This window comes from Fusarium tjaetaba (assembly GCF_013396195.1).
Source record: "Fusarium tjaetaba strain NRRL 66243 chromosome Unknown NRRL66243_c0000021, whole genome shotgun sequence".
NCBI lineage: Eukaryota > Fungi > Ascomycota > Sordariomycetes > Hypocreales > Nectriaceae > Fusarium > Fusarium tjaetaba.
The window spans coordinates 112,372-136,141 of record NW_023501217.1 but is presented as its reverse complement, the minus strand read 5'-3'; the positions used below and the strand labels follow the sequence as shown (position 1 = coordinate 136,141).

The following is a 23,770-nucleotide window of genomic DNA, read 5'->3' as shown; positions in this document are numbered from 1 at the left end:
ATGTTATCTACAACTGTATATATCATCCATTTTTATCTAGTCTTGAGGAAATTTGGAACCACCCTGCCTTCTAACCTCATCCATAATCTCCATCACGCGAATAGTCTCAGCCCACGGCATAGTATCGCTCTCAACCTTGCCAGCAGCAATATCAAGTGCCACTGCATCAGCTTCCCAGTAAAATCCCTTACCAGGTCTCTCAAACTCATATTTCTTCCCCTCAGTCTGTCCATTCTTGTAAACAGTGAATGACGCAGGGACTGAACCCGCGAAGCCTTCTACAACGATATGACCCTTCGTCCCTTCGACGCGGCAGAAAGCCTCTGGAGTTTTGACTTTTGAGTTGGAGGTCAAGATACCCTGTTTTCCATCGGGATATAAGAGGATGATCGAAGTACCGATGTCGACACCATCGATGAGAGTTTGGGCGGCAATGATCTTTGGTGTAGTTGCTTTTTCGCCTACACCTGCATCGAGGGTCACAAGACCCCAAGTCAGACTGTAGATACCAATATCCAGCAAGCTGCCAGCACCGAGGGATAGGTCTTTCAACCGTGACTCAGGACCCTTTGATTCGATGTTCTGGTTCATGGCAAAGTCTGCGAACACTCGAACTACATCGCCAACAGCCTTGTCCTCATGTATGATCTTCTGGAGAGATTTAACCAGAGGAAAGAAGCGAGTCCACATAGCCTCCATGATGAATACGCCTTTCTTCTTGGCTGCATCCAGAACCTCTCTTGCCTCTCTGGCATTCAGTGTAAATGCCTTCTCGCAGAGAACATGTTTTCCGTGCGAAATCGCGTCGAGGCAGTTTTTCTTGTGAAAGCCATGAGGAGTTCCGATGTATATAATATCAACATTGGGGTCTCGGTAAGCTTGCTCATAGCTTCCATAGATAGAGGGAAGTTGAGTCTGTCCTGGCATATGTGTCTCAATGAACTTTGTCCCCTTCTCGACGGAAGATGATCCAATGGCTTGAATGTGATGTGTTGCTTGGGCATTCTTCCTCTCAATCAGAAGGTCCTGGATGAACCATGATGAGATCAGGCCTGTGCCGATGATACCCCATCGTAGAGTTGGTTTTGACTGAGACATAGTGATAAGGTTCTAGAAGGGATAAGAAAGTGCATAAAACAAAGACTATTAGAAGTAAAAAGGACGGAAGTTACAGGATAATAAACGAAAGCATCGAGATTCACATCATTCATCAACTTCGGCTAAATACAGTCCGAGATGGAGTAACTGGAGTAACTTCTCCGCTCTTTAGCGTAACTCCGCTACTCCCCGACTACGACCTCACCCCCTCCGGCATAACAACGGTAGATCCCCTGGTCCTGGTCCTGGTCTGGTCGATAAGCTTAATCCGGATAAGTTAAGACCAGCCACGGATGTTCGATGACTTTTTGAATGATGATATTTCCGAGGACTTGGCGCCGTCTCTTGTGAATTATCAAGGCATGAAGATAGCAAAGTGGCAGATGAATCGACTGGAAACACTCAAGCCCGAGTTAACTGATCGATGAATGCTACCTGGATCGAAACATCATTTGCCTAGGATTAAGATAAAGGACCACCATCAACTTGCAAGTCATCTTCTCATACAATTCTTCCGCCGTCTCAAATGTCCAATTATATCAATAGTCGTAAGTTGAGTCCAAGCACTGTTCAGGGGAGCCTAGTTAGCGATCTCAACCTGCTTTGCATTGCCGCCCTTCTGCCCAGGGTTCTCCTCCACAATAGCAGATTCAACCCTAGCCAACTTATCCTGGTCATCCAACTTTCCTTCAAAGACTTCTCGAATTTCCTCAAGCGTATGACCCTTGGTTTCGGGGAACAAGAACCAAATGATGACGAAAAGAACTGCGAGGATACAACAGAAGACAATGTAGTATTTCCAGGTGATGGCCTTCATAGCGATTGGGTTCACCTGGTTGCCGACAATGAGGCCAGTGAAAGACGAGATATAGGTGATGGAAAGACCACGTCCTCGGAGGGTATACGGAAAGATTTCGACAGGGTAGGCTTGGAGAAGTGGTGTCCAGGCGATGTCATAGAAAAGATAGAAGATGAAGATGAAAGCTACCACCACACGGCCTGTAGATTCATCATGGCTGCTGACGAAGTGCGCAGTAAGACCGGTCCAGATGATATAAGAGACGAGCATGCCACCCGTGGAGAGCAGGAACAAAGTCCGCCGGCCAAGTCGATCAACCATCATGGCTCCCAAGAAAGTCGAAGCGAGCCAATTGAAGATCTGAAGAAGTCCGTTGATGAGGGTCTGGTCCTTGACTTTGGTGATACCGATCGTGTTGAGAACCAGAACAAGGTAATAGCTGACGACTCCGACGCCGTTCCACTGAGCAAACCAGCCAACAATGACAGCAATAAGCGTGCGCTTGCGATTAGCTGGAGTGCGGAATAGTTCAGCCCACGAGACGGCGGAAATGGCGTCGGCTTCCTGGGTAAGCGCCAGTTCGATTTCTTGCATCTCGAATTCAACGAGGGGAGACTCGAGATCGCCGCCAGCGTGGAACTCGGCAAGGACTTTTCGAGCTTCTTCTTTGCGGCCCTTGGAAACGAGCCATCTGAGTAGGTTACGTCAGCTTCTAGGAAGTCTTAGATTGAAATGACATTCTTACCTGGGGGATTCTGGCAGGAAATAGAGGCCCAAAAGCTGAATGACAGGCAATGCACCTTGCAGGAGAGACGGAATTCGCCAGCTCCAAGTTGTCGGGTTCTTGAAGGTACCATAAGTACACCAAGCAGCGAAAATAGAGCCAAAGTACTAGAATCGAGATACACGATTAGCATACCACCCAATAGTCCGAATATGCTAGACCCCAGACTTACGAAAAACGTATTGTATAAAGCAGTAACTTTGCCTCGCTGCGTCGGGTATGCAAGCTCAGTGATGATGATAGGGCTAGGCTGACCGATGAAGCTAGTGAAGAAACCTAAGAAGGCTCTCGCGATGATAAAGCTGTGTAGGTTCTGCGAAAGACCCTGTAGAGTGGCAAAGCCAATGCAGGTGATGAGACCAATAAGAATAGGGAGCTTGCGTCCCCAGCGATCACAGATATAAGCTACCACAAAGAGGGAGATGACTTTGCCGAGGGGATAAACAGAGTTCATGAGTCCCAGAAGCGCGCCCTCTGGACTACCGAAGAACTCGCGCCATTGGGGCAGGGTTTGGAGGCCGTTCATCATTGACCCTGAGCCATGTCAGAGTTGGGCTTGATGCTATGAAGAGGAAGAGAGTATACCATCGTAGCCGACGGAGGCGGAAGAGAATAGAGGCACCAAAAGACATAGGTTGAGCTTGATCAGATGCCAAGTCATGTACCATGGCTTGGGATTCTCAGGGAGGACCTGTATAGAATAATCGTTAGTTTGTGAAACGAAGAACGAGGGGGGGATGAGGCGTCGTACTCGTGAGAGCTCCGATCCAACAGCCAATTCGGCCTCCTTCTTGCGTGAAAAGACACCCATGATCTCAAGTCAAAGTGAAAGATACAAGATCAGACAGTAAGATTAGCACGTCAAAGAACCACAATAACTTGATGGTTTGAGGAACGAAGAGATCCAAAAGAGGGGATGATAAGCTCCTTTTAAAGAATTGGGATCCTCCCTCATCTAGACCCCGAATTTTCGTTCCCTGTAACCGAGGAAACTTGGTGACCCCGTGGGGAAGAAGATAAAGTATGGTTACATTTTAGCATGGTCCGAAGCCAGGGCTCGAGTCATGATCCTTTCGCGGAGTAGCGGAGCTGAATGCTCTTTTGGTGTCGGGGAGTAGCGGTATGTGGGGAATGCAGTGATACTGTAACCTGCAGGGTACTACGTATTGATGACAGACGAGATGAAGGATAAATAGCTCTTCTTTAACTCATCTAGACTTGAACTTATACCCTTTTTGTTACAGTCCTTGAGGCCAATTATTCATTCAATACCTTTATCACTTATCACCATGTCAAGCACATCAGATCGCATCCTCAGGGTCGGAATCATCGGCTGCGGAGAGATCTCGCAAGTCGCCCATATTCCTAACATCAACTTTCTCTCCCATAAGTTCCAAACAACCTATCTCTGCGATATCTCCAAGCAAGCTCTAGCCTACTGCGCCACCAAAGTTCAGGGCGGTAGTCCCAAGACAACCACCAACCCTGAAGAACTTTGCTCCTCACCTCATGTCGACGTGGTTTTGATCGCCAACGCAGACGCATACCATGTCGAGCACGGTATCCTAGCTCTCAATAATGACAAGTACTGTCTTATTGAGAAACCAGCTGCGACTTGCTTCCGAGACATAGACAGACTTATTGAAGCGGAGAAGGCTTCAAAGGGCAAAGTGTTTGTTGGAACGATGCGACGCTACGCTACTGCTTTTATCGATGCCGTGGCAGAGGTTGGTGGCATGGAGAAGATTCAGTATGCTAGAGTGAGGGACATCATCGGACCTAACTCTACCTTCGTTGAGCAGAATGGCACGTTTCCTCAAAAGTTTAATGACTTTACCGAGGAAGATGGTCAGGATAGAAGCCGACGGGAGGCCGATATCTTCGAGCAAGCTCTTGTTAAAGAGTTTGGAGTGCCCAGTACACCCCAATCGCAAAGAATGCTAAGAGTTCTGGGAGCGTAAGTTATATTAACCATAAAATGTAATATCAGTGCTGACTTATGATATAGCCTTGGGACCCACGACCTCTCAGCAATGCGCGAGATTCTCGGCATGCCCAAATTCGTCGCCGGCGCCGTGCTAACCCTCCCCGGGATCTTCAGCGTACTATTTCAATACGATGACTTCCCCGTCACATATGAATCAGGTCTCAGTGGTGTACCTCAGTTCGATGCACACATCGAAGTCTACTCAGCCAACAAAATCGTAAGAGTCAACTTTGACTCTCCTTACGTTAAGGGCCTTCCTGTGGTTATGACGATTCGAGAGAAGATTGGTGAGGGTGGATTCCAAGAGAGAATTATTAGAAAGACGTATGAGGATCCGTATACATTGGAGATGCTAGATCTTTATGATTGCGTTGTTGGAGGGAAAGTGCCTAAGACAAGTGCGGCGGATGCTCGGAAAGATGTTGAACTGTTTGAGATGATCTTGAAGGCTGGAGCTGATCGATTCAAGTCTTAGACAGGTTTTAGACCGCATCCCAAGAATAAGTTCATATTTTATACAGCATTTTTACTAACGGTCTCAAAAAGGATGGTTCTTAGCTGAAAAAATCTGTGCTCCAAAGTGCCAAGCTATACATTCGTCATAGGGTTATGAACTCAGCTAGATATTTACGGCCAAGATTCAACCCCGCCCAACTCAACAAGATCATCGCAACGTCAACAGTATCGCCGTGCTGAGACCATGCACACAATACCGATATTATCTCCCCTGTTAGACTTCATTACCTCGGAATGCGAAATACCTGGCTCCAGGCACGATAGCCCTCGAACCAAACGACCTCTAAGAGCATTCGACAAGTTTACACCGCCCACTTTTCTCTGGTTGCACCTAGAGTCTGCGTTATGGCTTACATATACCCAGCGTCTTTGGGAAGTTGATAACCAACTTCTTCAAACTGTCATGGTACTTCTGTCTCTGGCCTTGTTTGTCTTGCCATGGTTCTTTCGCGGGTGGATCATCAGCGTCGATCGGCTTAAATCAGCCACTAAAGCAGCGTTCTTACACCAAATCTTACTCTTGGCTGTGGCCCTTCCGTTATCTATATGGGAACTCGTTTACGAACTTCGCTGCTGGGAAGTGACACGCTTTCTTTGTTGTGTTGCTCTCCTGGTTGTGGCGGCTGCAACCGGGGTTGTCAGAATGTCACGGTGGAACAACTTTGTCGGCAACGGGCCAGAGAGGAGGCTTCCTTCAATCACAGATGCAAATACTGCAGCAGAATGAACATGGCTAAGCGGCTTGGTAATTGAGCAGACAGTCTTTACAGTCACCGAGGCGAGGCCTTCGCGAGGCATGTCGGAAACTTCGACTCATCAATGGTTCACAGAATCAAGCAGCAGACTCAAATTTTTAAAGGAGTGTATTAGTTAGATTTTTATCGTGTCCGACAAAATCAACGCTCTAAATAAGTAAATACCAAGAATAGTAGCTCAATCAATGCCATAATAACTCATCAAGGACGGTTCCAAACAAAAATCGACAAACGCCATATCTATCTATGCACGCTAGTAATGTTCTATGCAACGCTATGCCAATGTAAAACCATTACTGGAAAATGTGGAAAATTGATGCTTCTTACTTGGGGCAGACGGGCTTCTTCTGAGAGCAAGCGTCCTTCTTGCAGCATCCCTTGAAGCCGTTGGCGCAGACCTGGAAGAAACCGGTGCCAGGGCGGCAAGTACCATCAGAGCGAGCCTTGACCTTGAATGTCTGGGCGGGCTCGTAGGTGCCGGTCTTGTAGTCGGGGCACCAGGTGTTACCGCAGGCATCGCCCTTGCAGCAGCCGCGGAAGCCGTTGGAGCAGGATTGGAAGAATCCGGTTCCGGGAGGGCAGACGGTGGGGTCATCGGAGCGCTTGGCGACGGTATCTGGGCAGATGGGAGCGGAGCCGGAGCAGGCGTCGGACTTGCAGCAGCCTCGGAAGCCGTTTGAGCACGACTGGAAGAATCCTGTGCCGGGGGCGCAGACAGTGGGATCGTCAGAGCGCTTGGCGATGGTGTCAGGGCAGATGGGCTGAGATTGGGAGCAGGCATCAGACTTGCAGCAGCCGCGGAAGCCATTAGAGCAGACTTGGAAGAAGCCGGTACCAGGAGCACACTGTCCATCGGGGAGAGAAGCAGGAGCAGTCTCAGTGGTAGTCTCGGGCTTGTGCTCCCAGGTCTCAGGCTTAGGCTTGGGGGCCTCGGACTTGTTATCGGGGCAGACACCAGCGGTACCGGTACAAGCGTCAGACTTGCAGCAGCCTCTGAAGCCGTTGGAACAAGACTGGAAGAAACCGGTACCGGGAGCGCAGACAGTTGGGTCATCAGCGCGCTTGACCTTCTTGTCATCAGGGCAGACAGCGTCCTTGCCAGCACAGGCGTCGGACTTGCAGCAGCCCTTGAACCCGTTGGAGCAGACCTGGAAGAATCCAGTGCCAGGAGCACATTGGCCCTCGGGAAGAGAAGCAGGAGTAGTCTCAGGCTCCCAGTGCTCTCCCTCCCCGGTCTCGGTAGGTTCAGAGCAATCCTCGGTCTCGGTAGCATCAACAGGCTTGGTGATAAAGACGGGATCGCAAGTACCCTCGACGAAATCAGTGCACCACTTTATGGCACAGGGATCAACGGAGCAATAACCGCGGAAACCATTGTTCGCACAAGTATAGAACTGGCCAACGCCTGAGCACTCGGTTTGAGAGCGGGCGGTAGGTCCAGCGGAGACATAGCCAGCAACGGCAACAAGAGCAAAGATTGTAGAATGCATAATGTTATGAGCTTTTGTCGAAAGAATTAAAACAGTTTTTGTTTGGAAAGGTGATGAAGAAACTGTAGCAGATGACTGAGAAGAAGCGAAGGTTTGTAAGGAAATAAGACCTGACAAAGGAAAATAAGGAAATAAGAGAGAAAAAGGAAAAAAGTTGTTGTTGATTTGATGTTTTGTGATGTGATGATGAGAAGGAGGAAACCCATTTCGACGAGAATTCGTTGCTTTCTTATACAAGATTTGCATGTCGAGTGAAGCTGTCTGAATGCAGTAAGACTCTGTATGCTTAGTCTCCGACTCTCAGCGGAGGAGGCTGTGACGTCTCACAGCCCTCACAAGAATAAGCCGTCAGATCGGGCTCAGCCCCTCAGCCCCAAGAATCAAGATCACATTAGCCCTATTTTAAGCTTAAGGACTCGGTGCAAATTAGGTAAAGTGAAATTTCCGCAGCAGAGAGTAACTACGCCGTCCAAATGGTCTGGACTGGTCTTTACAGCCCTGTATCGCTTTTAGTGGCATTTAGCTTGAGCTGTCGAAGCTATTGCCAACATTCCCATGCTTTGGTGGATGGTCAAGATGGGCAATCATTGGAGCAGTAGGTCTAGTAAATTGTAGCTCATGATTTACTTGTTTTCGAGGGAGAGCTCTTCGGGTCTTCGGCATTTAGAATGGAAAGCCTCAGTGGACTAAGATTCAAGCTTATTGTCACTAAAGTCGATGATGTTTCCTCGGTTCAGCTCACTGCCGAGTCTAATTGTTCTTCGGGGGCCATGGCGCAGCAGCTCAGATGGAGCTCTGTTACCTTGCAAGGACAGCTTACGCCGAGCATCCATCGGGCTGTCGGTCATGCATGCTATGATGGTACTTGTGCAACGGAAAATATCAGCTTACTACAGAGACAAAGTCTTGGTGTCACGTACTAAGCCTTAGCATGGCAATAAGCGGTCAGTCAAAAGCACTTGCGCTACGCCATGGCTTATCCCTCGAGGATGATTATTGGAGCTGAGAAGATGGTGCATCAGCTGGATTGAAGGATGGTTTACAGCTCAGACTCGCCAGCGGCGGATTTTCCCGTACTGTGTTTTCCGCCCCCGATGTTTTGAATTTTATCGTAATTTAATGCCAGAATCTTCTGTTAGTCGATTCTCTAGGGCTAAAGTTATACGTAATCGGTCACCAAAAGGCATTCACGCGGATGTTTAGCTCTTCATGATCCTTGACTTGTCGCTGGATCCACGTCTAGCATTGCTGCATGATAACTCTTCATACTGTGAGAAGTGGTAACTTCATAAAGTTGAGCTTAAATTCAAGCTAGTACTTGAGCTGGCTGTTTGTGGACGCCATTTTGCTAAGACATGCCATTATCTAATGGTGACGCCCTCATCGAGCCCGTCCAATGGCCGAGAGTTTCCAGAGGCCTCTCTTTGACTAATCAATCTAAAGTGACCAATCCATTAGGTTCTTGGATATAATTCTTTGAGTTAAACATGACTAAGAAGCTACGCTTAGGATAGAAAGTGCCTCAGAAGCACACAGGACTCGGGATCTGTTGCTTTGCAATGCTTGCTAGCATCAAATTATTCCATTTATGCCCGAGGATGCCAGAGCCGCTGGATAAGAATAGACTTTTTCCTATTATAGTGGATATCTCTTCTTCCACAACGAAGGACTACGTTAAATTTATGAGACTAGGCATTCGACATGGGGAGAGGGCTGGATCCTTCAACGCGTGGACACGACTTCGGTGATCTAAAATTGTAGCAGAATAATAACGCATCCTTCAGAGCTATAGGCAAACGAAAATAGCAGTTCGTAGCTCCTATCAACTTCCAACTAGACTTAGATTCAGAGGATTTGAATCACCTTAATCAGACCTTTTACATAACTAGGACTTCGCCTTGAAAACAGGTCTAAAAACCAAGCATCATCCTGACAACCTGTCATCTGACGTAATCACAGCTGGCTCCCCGCAAGAAATCCTTCTACTAAAATAAATTAGATGATTCTGTTCCTTTATTTGATCAAGAGTATGTATGGTGATCCTGGCAAGCGGTTGGAAGAGACCAAGTGGCCATAGTGAAAGGCTTTTGAGTTAGGATATGGATTCTCAGAGCAGACAAAGACACAATGTGAAGATTATCTACGGTGTTTGTGGCTCTTTAGGCCTTCCTATGTCACCAGTGACGTAGTATTAAATAATATATGCTCTAAAAGTACATATTTGGATGTTTCTGCTCCATTTCCTTGGCTTTGCTCCCGCCAGACACCTCCTGGATATGAATATCATTCCTCGGCATAACATCGTCATCAGCATCTTGCAATGTAATTGTTTCCCCTCCATCATCTCCGGCATCATCTTGAAAGTCCACAGTCTCTGATTCGGGTGGTGTGGCATGAATGGATCGTGCACGTTGGTCTTCATCCATCAAATCGTCGTGCTGGGCTGGTGAGTGAGTTTGCTCTGATCTACTTCGATACCATGCTCTTATTTCGTCCACATTTCTGAGGGGAAGACTGTCCCATTCTCTTATACGGTCGTCTTTTCTTTGTGATGAAGGCTTGAGTGAAATATGATTGTTGTTGGGTTCATCGATAGAATGTACAAGCCGAAAGAGAGCTTCTTCTGTCTCCGCAAGGCGAGCTTCTAGTCTTGTAATGAACCCAATTGGTAGACCTCTGATGTTTTATCAGTATTATAGGTGTCAATATGAGTAGTCATGGTAGTGATACCTCTTGTTTTGTTCTGGATAATGGCAGTTGGTAGGATCATTGGTGCACTGCAAACAATGCGGCCTCAACAAGAGCCGTCAGCACGACGATCTCTCCCGTGGGGATATGAAACACTTACAGCTGCCTATCACACTAGCGTGTGCTCAATTTAGTAAAAAGCGTTCTCTTTTCCCCAGAATTGTGACTGGGGGATGAGATCTCACCTTGCGTTTCCGCTGCCGACAATGGCTACACGCTATCGGATTCAACTGCCTCTCAACCTCTTGCTCAACCGAAGCCTCATTATTCGCCATGTAAAGCAATTCACTTACACAAGGACCAATCCTTGTGCAGCGTCCGTAAATCGATCGGGGTTCTTCCCCAGAGTCAAAACGTCGCTCCACAGGCAGAATGACTTGTTCAACCCCGCGTCGGCCTTTTCTTTGTCCGGGCGCGACACTAGCACTTTTGCAGCTTCAGCTTACTCGCTTGGTAGTCCCCAGCATCGTCAATTCCAATTCATCCAATCCTCACTGAGGATGATGTGTGAAGATGTCTTCTCATCACTCACCGTACGATAATATCGAGACTGCATCTCACTCAACACTAGGTCACTCTGAACCTCAAGGCCAGAAACGGAAACACTCGACTTCACAGCCTGGACGCGAATATGGACTGATGCGCGATACAGGCGAGCACGATGCCGCTCGATTTGTAGGAAGTGGCAGTGGAATTCATTATATTCGTGCTGTTCATCTTCGTCTTGCCAAGAGATCAGCATCAAGAACTACAGAACCTGGGTCTTCGACGATAAACACGCTTATTCCCGGTGAAGACGATCAACTTCGTCAAGATGCCTCAATAAGAAGAAATCGAGAGCAGTTTCTTTGGAAAGATGATGAAGTCTGTGGAAATGACACAAGTGATACCTTTGAAAACTTGGTCGAGTGGTCCAAGAGCTATTTCGAGGCATGGCATCCTGTTCTTCCGTTCCTTCACGGGCCTCATGTTCTGGGGTTATTTGAAGAGGTTGCTAAGAATGGAACGCTATTGCTTGACCCTATCGATATGGTCATCTTGAAGTCTGTTCTTTCTATATCGCTCGCGGATAGTCGACAGGCCACTCCTTTCAAAAAGCCCATCCCAAAAGTATATCTCTTCAACAGCGTCGACGATGCGTTGGCGAGCTCACAATTTGCTTTAAGCCAGCCGGCGTCAATCCGTTCAACCCAGGCAGCTTTGGCTATTCAGTTGTTCCTGACTTCGATGCTTTGTCTCAACGCCGCGTCACGGTTAGGCGGACTCATCGTCAGAACTGCATTTCACATGGGTCTTCATCGATGCCCTGCGCGATATCCCTTCTTCACAGACAAGGAAGTTTCAGTTCGGCGAAGGGTTTTCTGGTGCATCTACATACTAGAGAGGCTTCTTTGCCAGTCTCTCGGGTTACCTCTCGATATACGAGATGACGACCTGGATGTCTGCTATCCCGGTGAGGAACGCCATACAATAACGAACAGGGAAGAAAATCCGGAAAGATTACAACTCCTTACGTTCGTGGCAAAGCATGCTCGCATACGCGGACTCATTCTCGAGCTCAGGAACAAGTCCATGCTACAACGACAAGATACTGCAGATCGAACAGCGTTTGTTCAAGCTGAGCTGGCGAAATGGTTTAATGAAATTCAGGACGCAGTAGAAGAGGACGATCTGGCCGATGCAAGCTCGACTACTCCAGCAATATCTGAACATCACAAGGTTATGGTCTTGGTGCTGAAACATGAGTCGGCAATATGCTTGAATAGACCTGGACTCGCTTCAGAACATCCTTCTTCCTCGTACTCATCCGCCTTTCAAGCCTGCATCTCAGCTGCCAAGTCTATCTTGATAATCCTCAAGAAACATCGAAACCGCCATCAGTTATCTGTAGACTCGAATAGTGCAAAGTCTCAAGCACCGTTGTTGTGGCCTTCCTTCACATGGTCGATATGGATCAGTGCATTTGTCCTTATTCATGCTGCCTTTGAAAAGCAGGTCCATTTGGGTAGTGCAATGAAGTATGTCATCTCCTTTTCCAGTCTTTCATTGTTTACTGACTCTTTCAGGCATGTTGCTGCGGCCAAGGACATCCTTGGTCATCTGGCTGCACGAGATACATCGTGGCCAGAATACTGCCTCGGGGCCATTGATGAACTCACCTCCACGGTGCAAGAACTTTCCCAAGAGCGGCCCACGATGATTGAATCTCCGGTAGATGCCATCATCACAACGCGTAGTTTCTCACCTAGCGTCGGAAGTCAAGTACGGGGTGGTGAAAATACAACCCCCACAAGACTTCCAAGAACACAGCATGCTCAATCTCATGGCACTGAAACAAGAGAAAGCCCAAACTCTATCCCTCAAAACGCCTCCTCCAATACCCAAGCATTCCAAGGACTATCATCCACTCAGCCTTTCAGACCACAACAAAAAAGACCAAGGACAACGTATCATTCTACGGGTATCCTACCTCAAGACATACCTTACTCGCAACCCCAGAATCCTCAAGCACCATATTCCAATGACTTTCTATCTACACCAAACACTTCACTGAATCCAGAGGGACCTGGTATGAACTTGGATAACATACCACTAGAAGGCCATGAGTCAATGATGTGGTATGATCAGCTCTTTGCAAGTTCATTCAGCGCTATCGACAATCCCTTTCTTGTAAATGCGGAGTTTGACGCTTCTGTTGATCCAACTTGGAATTACTTAAGATAGTATCACTAATATTAATACATTATACCTCCTTCACTTGGGTTACTGTCCTGTTCTTGTCCAATACCACTTGTATATGCTTCTTCTCACTCGATCCCTCACCCTTGAAGAAGTTCTCGTTCTGGAGACGCTCAAGGAATAGCTCATAAGCAGGCATATACCCCTTCACAAACTTGATGACTTGCTCGTCCGTCATGCCCGGCTTGTGCTGTCTCAAGGCCCTTTCCTGGCCTAACCTCCACTCGTAAACCTGAACGAGTTTGTCTGTACTCAGATGTAGAAACCCATCAAAGTGCTGTGGTCCAGCGAATGTCTCACAATATCTTCTCAAGTTCTCGTTGATGAGCAGAAGATGGCTTAGATTGTGGCTTGCCAGCGTGTTTGTAAGAGCCCATTCCTCAGACTGCTGTGCCTCTAAAGCTTTAGCCTTCTCCCACTTCCTCTTGACTTCCTCGTCAGTCAAAGGTTTGAAGCCAAGTGCCCAGCCCTCAAAGATCAAAACATCAAGGCCTTCATCCAGCTGAACTTCTTCCCATTTCTCAACGGGGACCCTTCCACCCTGACCACTATGAAGGCTCTTGTCAAAAGCTGGCCATTTAACAACTTTCTTATCACTCTCGAGCCGACCAAGAACTTGGTCGAAGAAGTCCTTCGCCAGAACTTCGTCGTGAGTTCCAGGTTGGCCACGAGTTTGCAGAAGACCATTATCTGGGTTCGCTTCTCGAAGGGCCACAAGTTCTGGGTGGTCATGATAGAGATCATCCAGGGATATCATGCGAGTCTTGAGATGGTGTTGATTCGTGAGGGCTTGTGAAAGAGCTGCAGCCCATGTCGATTTGCCACTGCCTTGAAGACCAGAAAGGCCTAGAACGAATGGCCTTGAGGAGTTCTTCCGATGAGCTTGGATAGCAGGGACAAAGATGTCCAGCACCGTATCAATGGCTTTTGGATCAATCATGGCTAGTTAGGTGTAGGATATTGGGGTTTTCGTAATTAAATCGACAAGGGAAGAGGAAGTGATAAAAAAGTATTATCCTTCAAGATATCATGAAAGACAAGGAAAAGAAAAGTCCCTCATATCAACTTTGGCACTCTTCTAAGTTATGGACATTCATTCCCCGCATCATAAGCCACTATTCACGGAAAAGCGTCAATCGCAACGGACTTGGAGCGCCGCTCACTTCCTTTCCCGGACCGGGCAAGGCGAAGTTGCAGCGGACTTAGAAATGTCCGCCCTCCTCCACACAAAACATACTCCCAATCCGACATCTTGGTATATAAGTGTATAACATATCTATCTTATAGACAACTCATCAGCATCTTCAATCCTCATAACGAGTCTTTACAAAACTCATCATGTCTCCCTCCGCAGTCACCACTAAGAAGTCTTATAGCATTGCCTCTATCCCCGCTGATGGAATCGGTCCTGAGGTCATTTCTGCTGGTATTGAGGCTTTGAACGCTCTGGCCGATACTCTCCAGACTTTTGATCTTGACTTTACTCACTATGATTGGAGTTCGGATACTTACAAGAAGACGGGGAAGTATATTCCTGACGGTGGTCTTGAGCAGTTGAAGAAGCACGATGCTATACTCTTTGGTGCCGTTGGAGCTCCTGGTAAGTCTACTAAATGTTCTGATCAAACTTGATACTCATTCTTCTAGATGTCCCTGATCATATCTCCCTCTGGGGACTTCGTCTGGCAATCTGCCAGCCCTTCCAACAATACGCCAATGTCCGCCCAACACGCATCATGCGCGGCACACAATCTCCCCTGCGTAACTGCAAGACCGGAGACCTCGACTGGGTCATCATCCGCGAGAACAGTGAAGGTGAATATGCCGGCCAAGGCGGTCGCTCGCATCGCGGTCACGCCTGGGAAGTTGCCACAGAAGTCGCCATCTTCACTCGTCACGCTGTTAGCAGACTCATTCGCTTCTCATTTGAGGTTGCGCAGAAGAGACCTAGAAAGCATTTGACCGTTGTTACTAAGAGCAATGCCCAGAGGAACGGCATGGTTCTTTGGGATGAGGTTGCTGCGGAGGTGGCGAAGGACTTTCCTGATGTTACTGTTGAGAAGATGTTGGTTGATGCTATGACTACGAAGATGGTTCTGAAGCCTGAGAGCATTGATACCATTGTTGCTAGCAACTTGGTAAGTCACCCTCCCTCTATCTTGAAGTCGTTGAACTAACAGACTCTAGCACGCCGATATCCTCTCTGACTTGGCCGCTGCCCTCGCTGGTTCAATCGGCATCGCACCAACAAGCAACCTCGACCCCAGCCGTGAGAACCCATCTATGTTTGAGCCCATCCACGGTTCTGCGTTCGACATCACCGGCAAGGGTGTCGCCAACCCAGTAGCTACCTTTTGGACAGCAGCTGAGATGCTCGCATGGCTGGGTGAGGAGGAGGCCTCGACCAAGTTGATGGAGTGTGTTGAGAATGTCACTGCTTCGGGTGTTCTCACACAAGATCTCGGTGGAAAGGCGACTACCAAGGAGGTCACGGCTGCGGTCGTGGCAGAGATCAAGAAGAGCCTTGGCAAGAGTTCGAAGTGAGTGTTAGTAGCTAGATACGATGATATAAAATGAAAAGTCTGTGTTTTTGTATGCATGTCTTCATTGTTATAAATCTCTTTGTGTTGAAGTCCCATGGTTGTTGTCTAATTGATGTAAGTCACGCCAGCGAACGCCTTTGTTCTAAGCCTTTGTTCTCTTCTATTCACACATAAAATGGCCAACTTTAGAGTATTGGGCCTTCGAAAGTGATGTTCTTTTATCAGTTCATGGCAAACAGCCCCATGCTGCGCTGGCAGGTCAGTTATCATCGGGGAGTTGCATCAGGTTGGCAGTGATAAGCAGCTGTCCAAGAGTCATCGGTCGCGTAGAAGCAAGTAGTCAAGCAACCTCAAAAAGAAGACAGAGTCGTAAATCTTAAATTTCTCATATATCGCGAGAGTCTATTTCACCTTCTATCTACCTGAGGCGCCAGAAAATCGCCATATCCTGAGCAAGGCCGATCAGGCGAGGGCCTTTGTTACCACCCTCCAAAATGTCTAAGGCATCGTCTCACCTCTCTTCTATCGCGACTGCAACACCAGCCCTCAATTAGCATAAGAGCACACTGTTCTAAAGAGATCAAGTTTGTAGTTGAGCCAAAGCTCCGTACCTTGAAGGGGTTGCGATCTGCAAGACGGCATCGATCTCTTACCTTGCTCAACGACGAGGACCGTAGCCTCAATTATCACCGTACAGATCATCGTCAGAGTCGATCAATATCGGGTCATCGTGATGAGCTCCATGATGCCCTGGGCGATTCCTGCCCTGCTGGCGGGGAGGTTGCCACTCCGCCAAGCGAGCCGCTTCACGATTCATCGCAAGGAGCCGGTTCTGATTTGTGCGCCTGGCTTCAGCGTCTACCGCAAGGTATGCCTCCACACGGGGCGGCCTATCCATCTGAGGCGCATCCATCGGATTGTAGGGTCGGCGCGGCGCGAACATCTGAGGCCTGTCTATCTGAGGGGCGTCCATCGGATTATAGGGTCGGCGCGGCGCGTCTCTCTCGTTGTGCAAGCGACCCTGGTGATACATCTCATGCGGACCTTCCCCTGGCCTATAATTCCTAGGAATAGCACGTTCATCTCTCACAGGTGGTCTCTCCATGTGCGGCTCGTTGATCTGCAAGCGGCCCATGCCCGGCATGAGAACATCCAGGGGAGGACCGCCGTCGTCGCGCCGGCGATCCATTCGCATTCCAGGCGCATGTTCTCTCTGTACACCGACACCTTGGTTAGCTGTTCCCATATTTCCCGGATACATCACGTTCTCAGGCAACATAGCTAGGAGAGGGGCAGCGGGTGGACGACCTACCATCCGAGTTTCTCTCCGTAGCCCCATCGGCACAGGAGCTTCTAGTTCGGCTCGTCTGCGAAGTCGTTCGCGTTCTAATTCATTACGAATTATCTCATCGTGATGACGTCTTTCCCCATGATGATATCTTTCTCCGTGATGGTGATGGTGATGGTGTCTTTCTCCATGATGATGATGATGATGATGTCCTTCGCCGTGGTGATGTCTTTGTCCATGGTTATTCCTTTCATGTCCTTCGCCATGCTGACGTTCCCTTCCATGATATGCCCCACGACGGTCTTGCTCCTGCGGTTGCTGCGCTTCCTCAACACGGGGCGACACCAAAGGTCGAATAACCCTCCGCGGTCCCCCAACTTGAGGCGGAACACGTTCCTCCTCACCAGGAATAGGCCGCAGCTGTGGGATTCTCGCAGGTCCATCAGCCTCATCCGCCGCTGCCGCCGCGTCGATAGGGTGTGGGCGACGACGATACTGCGGAGGCTTCGTACCTGGGCGGTCCCTCATGGGCACCATACGGTTAAAGCCTCCATATGTGGGACAGCCGCAGGTCCGCCATATTTCACCGCAAATGAAACAGAACTCTTGGCCGCATACGCATGTCATGTGGTTGCACGCCTCCGCAAGCTCGATCATCCTTCCGCACCCGGGGCAGTTAACGGTCTTGTTCTCGTCCATGGTGGCCCAGACATCTTCCTCGGCGGCTCCCTCTCTGCAGGGCTGACCTGGATGGCCTCGCTCACCGCAATCGCGACATGTTTGTGTAACGCATAACAAACAGCGCCCGTTGCGGTCAGGTGGAATGAACGCTGCGCAGTTAGGGTCGTGGCAGTATAGTCTATCGTGGATCGGCGCATTGGCTTCCTCTTGCACCTGGCGGAAAAGATGAATCAAAGCAGGGGCGCGTGCAAGCGCAACACCCGCCTCGTCGATAGGCTCGCAGCATCTCGGCGGAAAGCCTTCTTGAGAACTAAGACCGAGTCGAATGAGTTCACGGTAGCAAGGGTAGCAGTAATTGTGTTCGCCGCAAGGAGCCATCATCTGAGCATCCTCCAAACAAGCAACGCACATTTCTCCGTTCGTTTGTTCAGGGAAAGGATCCATTGCAGCTTCGCGAAAAGCAATCCTCCTCTCGGTTCGATCCAGCACGATTCGATGGTTGGTATTGCGGACTTCGGGGCTGCGCAGTCGGTCAAGTGCCAACTCTTCGTCGGTGATGATCCTGCTGACTAGGAAAGCCTGCTCATCATCTTCTGCAAGATCTAGAGCAATAGAGATTAGTCTGGCCAGGTATGGCTCCGAGAAGGCTTCGTCAGGGGGTAAGAGCTGGAGACGGATCAGCAAGTCAAGAAAGTCCGGGTGGACTCGGTCGAGGGCGTCAGAAACATCCGACATGTTGGGTAAGTTTCTGACAGAAGCCAGAGAGTGTGTATAGGAAAGTCAAAGATGTTGCAACTGCGGACTTGTCAAAGTATATAGGTGTCAAGTCGCTGAGGTTCCTCTAAGCAGGTGTAAGTAGCGAAAGAAGTAGTAGTATATGTTATAGGGTTATAGACTGCTTAGATGTCAACTAACGATTTGTGCGAGACGCTCACAAGGTTTTTGGGAAAGAAAGCTTATTAGGTAGAAAGAGTTTGGTGAAGCTTTTATCTTTGGGTTGAGAGGCAACTCAAAGCACGCTTTGACTGACTGTTCACGTATTGCCATCAGTGACCAGAGTAAAGCATAAGGCAGTTTCAGTGCCTGGTTGAAGAACAAGGCCATAGACTTCCAGTGACCTAGTCCACAAGGGCATGTTCGCTGGTGACAAGTATAGTCGACAGTGTACTCATGTACCTCAGCGACAGAGTTCGGTACCTCACAAGCGATTGATAGGCAGTACAAAGCGTATCAGATGCTCAAAAACGCTGGTATTTGGTAGCTGACAGGTAATCATATCGATATCAAGCCTTTCTGTAACCCCAAGAATTCCATCCGTGGCCATGCGCCGTCACTTCGCTCCTCTCGACTATTAGCCGCTGCCCACAGGGTATCCGAGCATCCATTCATCGACGACGTAAAAACACAATGACTCCCTGAAAAAGATGGTAGGGAATCATGAAAAAGATGTCCAAGAGCCAAGAGTTTGGTATCCAACCCAGCCAAGTCCCCGGTACCGACCGACAGTCCATCCGTAGCCCCAAACTGGAGGGACGATTTGAGTTGATGTGATGGGCAACAAACAAAGAAACAGAATGCATATAAAATGACAATGAAATCATCAATGACCATGACAATAACGCGTAAACCCCACTAACTCCACCTCGTCATGAACTCCATCGCTGATTCCTTATGTGACGTCCAGGCAAAAGACACGCAATATAGACAAACAATCCGACGTGGAGCCTAGTAGCTGAAGTCGACATTGGCCATGGCCATGGGCGGACCCTTGTTTTGGTCATTGTTATTGTTACTAGGCGATGAACCGTTGCTGTTGTTATTGTTCTGATTCACGGTGATTGATGATGCGTCACCGTCGCCCAGGGTTGTGTCTGCGCTTGATGCAGTCGTCGTTGTTTGCAGCTCGTGGCCTGCAGGTGGTTGGGCGCTCGGTGACCAACCATCGTTGAGCATCTGCTGGAAACTCCAGCTTGGTTCGAATGACTTGCTGTTCCATGCGTGGTTCACTCGTTCGTACATCTCGTCGATCTGTTCCAGGCTGATCTTGCTTGTTTCGTACACGTTACACCACACAAAGAAGACCGCCAGAATGCAAAAGGCGCCCCAAATGAAGAAAATCTTTGGACCAAAAGAGGCGTTGCCTGGCCCTGATCCAACCAAGTAAGGGCAACTGTAGCCGATACCAAAATTGAGAAGCCAGTTTGACGCTGTTGAAACCGACATAGCCTTTGCACGGACTTTGAGGGGATAAATTTCTGAGGTTACAACCCACACCACGGGTCCCCAAGAAGCAGCGAAGAAAAAGATGTTGATAGCACAGAATGTGATGAGAATGGTCTGTGATGCTTTCTCGTAACTCTGTCCTGTCGCGGTATCGAAAGACGCCATGAGGAGTTGGCAGCCGGCCATCCCAATGGCTCCGATCATTAAAAGCTTCCGTCGGCCCCAACGTTCGATTACTAACAGGCCTGGTATTGTCGAGACAACATTGATGACGTTAATAATAAGCGATTTGATGTATGGGCTTTCGACGCCGGCACCGTCAAAGAAGGACGTGCTGTAATACATTATGAAGTTAATGCCGGTGAGCTGTTGAAGCATCTGAAGACCGCAACCAGTAAATGTTCGTCGACCAAGGTGTGGCGAACCGATGAAGATGTCTTTATAACTGTCAGGTCCTAACGTTAATTCATATTGGTGATTTGCTATCATTTCTTGCAGTTCGTCAACCAGCGCTGGATGTGTAATGTCTAGTCGTCGTAGTCGACTCAGTGAAAGACCGGCTTCGGCATGGAGGCCCTTCTTGACAAGAAAACGGGGCGTTTCCGGTAGTAATAATAATCCACCGGTAAGGATAATAGCTGGTACAATCTGAAGGCCGAGAGGGATTCGATAAGCGGAGGAGTCTTTGAGTCTAGAGGCGAGAACGTTGACCACAGAGGCGGAGAGGAGGCCTATTGTGATCGATAGTTGATATGCGCAGACGAGGGTACCTCTAATCCATTTCGGTGCCATTTCAGACTGATATAATGGAACGAGGACAGAGATCAGGCCGACACCAATGCCAGCAAAGAATCTAGAGGCATTATTAACGAGATGGTCTTCCATATAAGGAATGAAGTGCGCATACCTCCCCACAAGTAACAGACCTATGCTGTTAGCGCAAACTTGGAAGATGGCTCCGATGCAGAAAATGCCCACGGCCATAAGAAGGGTCTTGCGACGGCCTAGAGAATCGCCGGTAGGTGCAGCAAGTAGAGCACCGAGGGCTGTACCAGCGCTGAGGATGGCGACGATGATAGATGAGTCTTTTGTACAAATGTCGATGTTGCCCTTTTCGTCGACGCAATTTGTGTGTTTTCCGAATTGTTCCTTGAACTCTGTCATGGCAAGGATGCCGTTGATGGCTCTGTGAAGAGATATGGTTAGTTTCTGGCTGTCAAGAGGGTGTGACGCGATGAAATGGGCTGGTATGGACAAGTCGGTTTTCGGGAATTCGAGTCGGAGTTTCTCGTGAGAGTTCGTCGAGACGAGTCGCTGTCGTTTCGGATATCGCCCTTGCTTCGCTTCCTTCCAGCACTTCCTCCGACGATGTTGCCTTGCGTTCTTTTGAGATATATGTGGTGAGGGCTTCGTCATGCGTGTCACACGAGTCCACCGCAGTCGTCGCATCGTCAAATCGAATAAAGTATCGTCGATGGGTCTCGGCGTCTCCCTCCGCAAAAATAACATCGCCGGCGCAGCGTATTCGTCCACCGTATGTATGTCGTAGCCATCCATATCCCAAGCCATTCAACGTCAAAGAAAATGGTGGTCAGTCTTACCCAGTATCGTAGCCGAACAGCAACCCGCCAGAGGCAACGAAGAGACCGACCATGATGGCCGGCGCCGACGAGCCCGCGACATTGTCGGGTTTCTGCCAGCCCATGGCAATGGCCATGGTTTCGGGTGTTGAAGTCGTCAATCCAGGGTCAGAGGTATCAAGAGCGAAAGGCTCCGGGTCGGCGAGATTTTGGTGGAGGTTGAAGGGTTGAGAAGATCAACGGGGGACATTGGGCGATTCCGTGTGGGTAATATCTGGATGGGACTGGCCACTGGTCGGCCTTCTAGCCCGGCCGTTGCAGTGTTGGTTCTCGCACTGGGTACAGAATACCTCTGAACGCTGTAATGATCAAAGTCAATGCTTTCAGTTTGGCTAGTCTTTACAAGGAGAGAGATAAAGCACGTGGTACATAGTCAGATGCGCAAGGAGAAAGAAATAGAATATGTTATAGTCAGAGTTGATAGTAAGTTTGAGTTTTGATGCTCAACGGTGCCGTCTTCCATATTCTCAAAAGAGACTCAAAAGGAAGACCACAGAGAGGGGCAGACAGACATGAATGGCGAGAGACTCCCATCTCCAGACAAGGAGGCAAAAGCAGGAATGATCATCCCTCCAAAGCCCAACCATTCCTCATCCAGTCAAGCTCCAGCATTGGCTCCCTGACCTGCAGCCACTGGAACCTCGTCAAGCCATCCCAGTGGGTTCTTTTCACTGGAACGAGCGTAGACTGGCTGAGCTAAGCGAGTCTACAGTGCGATTAGACTCCCGTCCCCTCAAAATCAATCAATCAACCAAAAACTAAACTCTCCATGAAGGGAGGTCCATGGGGAAAAAAAGACGTCGTTGGCTGGTATCATTACACAAATATCACGGTTCAGGACATTATTCTCACCTTGCACAGCACGCGCAGACAATCCAAGCACTGCCCTCGAGCTTGTCTTGAGTTCCCCGAATCTGAAACTGAGTCACATTGACACGGTCCCTGTCCTGTCCAAGCAAGACCTGAGAGAGAAACAGGGGAGCTTCTTCTCTTTTTTTTTTCCCCAGCTCGCTCATAAAACGACCAAGCCATAGTTTCATGTCGTACTCAAGCTAGAAATGCAAGAAAATCAGGAAATTCGTATACTGACTTAAGTGGCTGTGGGTAGGACCGAACTCCTTATGAGGATTTTTAACATATCACAGACCTTGAGAAAGGGGGGGCATTGTTAACGTTATTGTCACAGAGACGGGATGATAGGTCTTGAGGAACAAAGATGCTGTCTTGTCATTTTTCGGGCCCCGAGGACACTCCGCTGTTAGCTGCATTCATGCATCTCAGTTCAAGGGTGATGGCTCTCGGCAATATTCCGCTGTAAGAACATGGTATGAACTTGTATTCCAAATATTCGGATTCATAATCAGGTTGTTCTCATGCAAGCCATTAGGATGTCTTCCAACCTCTCAAATAAATAACGTTGATTATAGAGTTGGTGATAGTGTTTAGTACCCGAACAATCAGCAGTCAACTCCACCACAAACTCGTTCAGGATGATCGGATGAACATTGCAGCTCGTTCACTCGACGCCAAGAGCACAGTCAGAAGGACAGTCTCCCGCACGTAGCCTCCAACCATCAACAGCGCCGCCGCCATGCAGCGCTTACCCCGGCCTAGCACCGCGCTCCCTTTTCTCCCCAGACTGTAGAAACAAGTCCCATAGCTCAATCTAATTGCAGGATCAGTACTTTTGTGCAACGTGCAAAGTCACACAGTCTCCAGTTTCCCCCAGACAAATCACCCCGGGGTTTTAGTCCGGGCCCGGTACTGGATACTTGACGAACGACCAACCCTTGTAGGCAGAGAGCTAACGCAAGTTCATGACTTTCGAACAAAGGATACGACAAGCGAGCCTTTTCTCTTTAAGCTTCGAATATGGTCTGATTAATTAGTTGAACCCTTTCCCACGAGTCCGGGTTCAGCCATTCGGGAGCCGAAAACACAGTCACAGTCAAGAGTTGACACTTTGATTCGAGTGAATTTGGATTGATTTTAGTTGGCGATTGGTTGATCGTACAGTACCTTGAACCTCTACTCACATCCTTCACCAACAGCGAGTTTCTCAGGTCATGCGACGGTGCTTGCTTGGCGTATTCACTTGTGGCTGGTACAACAAGACTCGGTACCACAGAATGTATTCCCGCTCTTTTCGGGAGTATGTGCATCACTCACTCACTGCTGATGAGGGTTCCTTTGCGTCCTGTCAAATGCAATAACAAGATCTGTGTTATAGCCATCAGATCATCATACAATGGTCTCCTCCAGTGAATGGAGACTCCGCCGATTATATTTAGATAGTGTCAAGTTTCATTGTCACCCTGTTGACACATAGCAGTCAGGTACCTTGTCTACAGTGCATCATTCCCCCAAATGCCACGGCTGACACTACCTACACTCTTCTTTTTTCATCCTAAGACATTTGCTCTGCGGGGTGCAGAAAGGCTGGGGTTGAAACATGGGTTAACGACATAAGGCCGAGCCG

General features: G+C 48.7%; 9 protein-coding genes across 9 annotated transcripts; 3 read left to right on the top strand and 6 right to left on the bottom strand.

The window, feature by feature from the left end:
• Window positions 1-36: 36 nt before the first annotated feature.
• Window positions 37-1,098, bottom strand: FTJAE_917 (dimeric dihydrodiol dehydrogenase; the record flags this gene model as incomplete). Its single annotated transcript, XM_037356062.1, has 1 exon — window positions 37-1,098. The coding sequence occupies one exon, from the start codon at window positions 1,096-1,098 to the stop codon at window positions 37-39; it is 1,062 nt and encodes a 353-aa protein (XP_037211947.1).
• Window positions 1,099-1,678: 580 nt separating this feature from the next.
• Window positions 1,679-3,492, bottom strand: FTJAE_916 (hexose transporter; the record flags this gene model as incomplete). Its single annotated transcript, XM_037356051.1, has 5 exons — window positions 1,679-2,588; window positions 2,643-2,788; window positions 2,854-3,215; window positions 3,267-3,372; window positions 3,433-3,492. The coding sequence occupies 5 exons, from the start codon at window positions 3,490-3,492 to the stop codon at window positions 1,679-1,681; spliced, it is 1,584 nt and encodes a 527-aa protein (XP_037211946.1).
• Window positions 3,493-3,970: 478 nt separating this feature from the next.
• FTJAE_915 (Oxidoreductase) lies at window positions 3,971-5,143 on the top strand (the record flags this gene model as incomplete). The annotated part of the gene is made up of 2 exons (XM_037356040.1): window positions 3,971-4,638; window positions 4,690-5,143. The coding sequence occupies 2 exons, from the start codon at window positions 3,971-3,973 to the stop codon at window positions 5,141-5,143; spliced, it is 1,122 nt and encodes a 373-aa protein (XP_037211945.1).
• A 1,119-nt stretch (window positions 5,144-6,262) lies between these two features.
• On the bottom strand, window positions 6,263-7,429 carry FTJAE_914 (uncharacterized protein; the record flags this gene model as incomplete). Its single annotated transcript, XM_037356030.1, has 1 exon — window positions 6,263-7,429. One exon carries the CDS (start codon window positions 7,427-7,429, stop codon window positions 6,263-6,265), a length of 1,167 nt encoding a protein of 388 aa, XP_037211944.1.
• A 3,261-nt stretch (window positions 7,430-10,690) lies between these two features.
• FTJAE_913 (transcription activator acu-15) lies at window positions 10,691-12,901 on the top strand (the record flags this gene model as incomplete). The annotated part of the gene is made up of 2 exons (XM_037356019.1): window positions 10,691-12,195; window positions 12,244-12,901. 2 exons carry the CDS (start codon window positions 10,691-10,693, stop codon window positions 12,899-12,901), a joined length of 2,163 nt encoding a protein of 720 aa, XP_037211943.1.
• Window positions 12,902-12,920: 19 nt separating this feature from the next.
• Window positions 12,921-13,856, bottom strand: FTJAE_912 (ATP-binding protein pantothenate kinase; the record flags this gene model as incomplete). Its single annotated transcript, XM_037356008.1, has 1 exon — window positions 12,921-13,856. One exon carries the CDS (start codon window positions 13,854-13,856, stop codon window positions 12,921-12,923), a length of 936 nt encoding a protein of 311 aa, XP_037211942.1.
• A 398-nt stretch (window positions 13,857-14,254) lies between these two features.
• FTJAE_911 (tartrate dehydrogenase) lies at window positions 14,255-15,460 on the top strand (the record flags this gene model as incomplete). Its single annotated transcript, XM_037355997.1, has 3 exons — window positions 14,255-14,516; window positions 14,564-15,054; window positions 15,104-15,460. 3 exons carry the CDS (start codon window positions 14,255-14,257, stop codon window positions 15,458-15,460), a joined length of 1,110 nt encoding a protein of 369 aa, XP_037211941.1.
• A 678-nt stretch (window positions 15,461-16,138) lies between these two features.
• On the bottom strand, window positions 16,139-18,163 carry FTJAE_910 (e3 ubiquitin ligase ARI4; the record flags this gene model as incomplete). The annotated part of the gene is made up of 1 exon (XM_037355986.1): window positions 16,139-18,163. The coding sequence occupies one exon, from the start codon at window positions 18,161-18,163 to the stop codon at window positions 16,139-16,141; it is 2,025 nt and encodes a 674-aa protein (XP_037211940.1).
• Window positions 18,164-19,153: 990 nt separating this feature from the next.
• On the bottom strand, window positions 19,154-21,368 carry FTJAE_909 (RCO3 glucose transporter; the record flags this gene model as incomplete). Its single annotated transcript, XM_037355974.1, has 3 exons — window positions 19,154-20,504; window positions 20,559-20,837; window positions 21,253-21,368. The coding sequence occupies 3 exons, from the start codon at window positions 21,366-21,368 to the stop codon at window positions 19,154-19,156; spliced, it is 1,746 nt and encodes a 581-aa protein (XP_037211939.1).
• Between the last annotated feature and the right edge of the window lie 2,402 nt (window positions 21,369-23,770).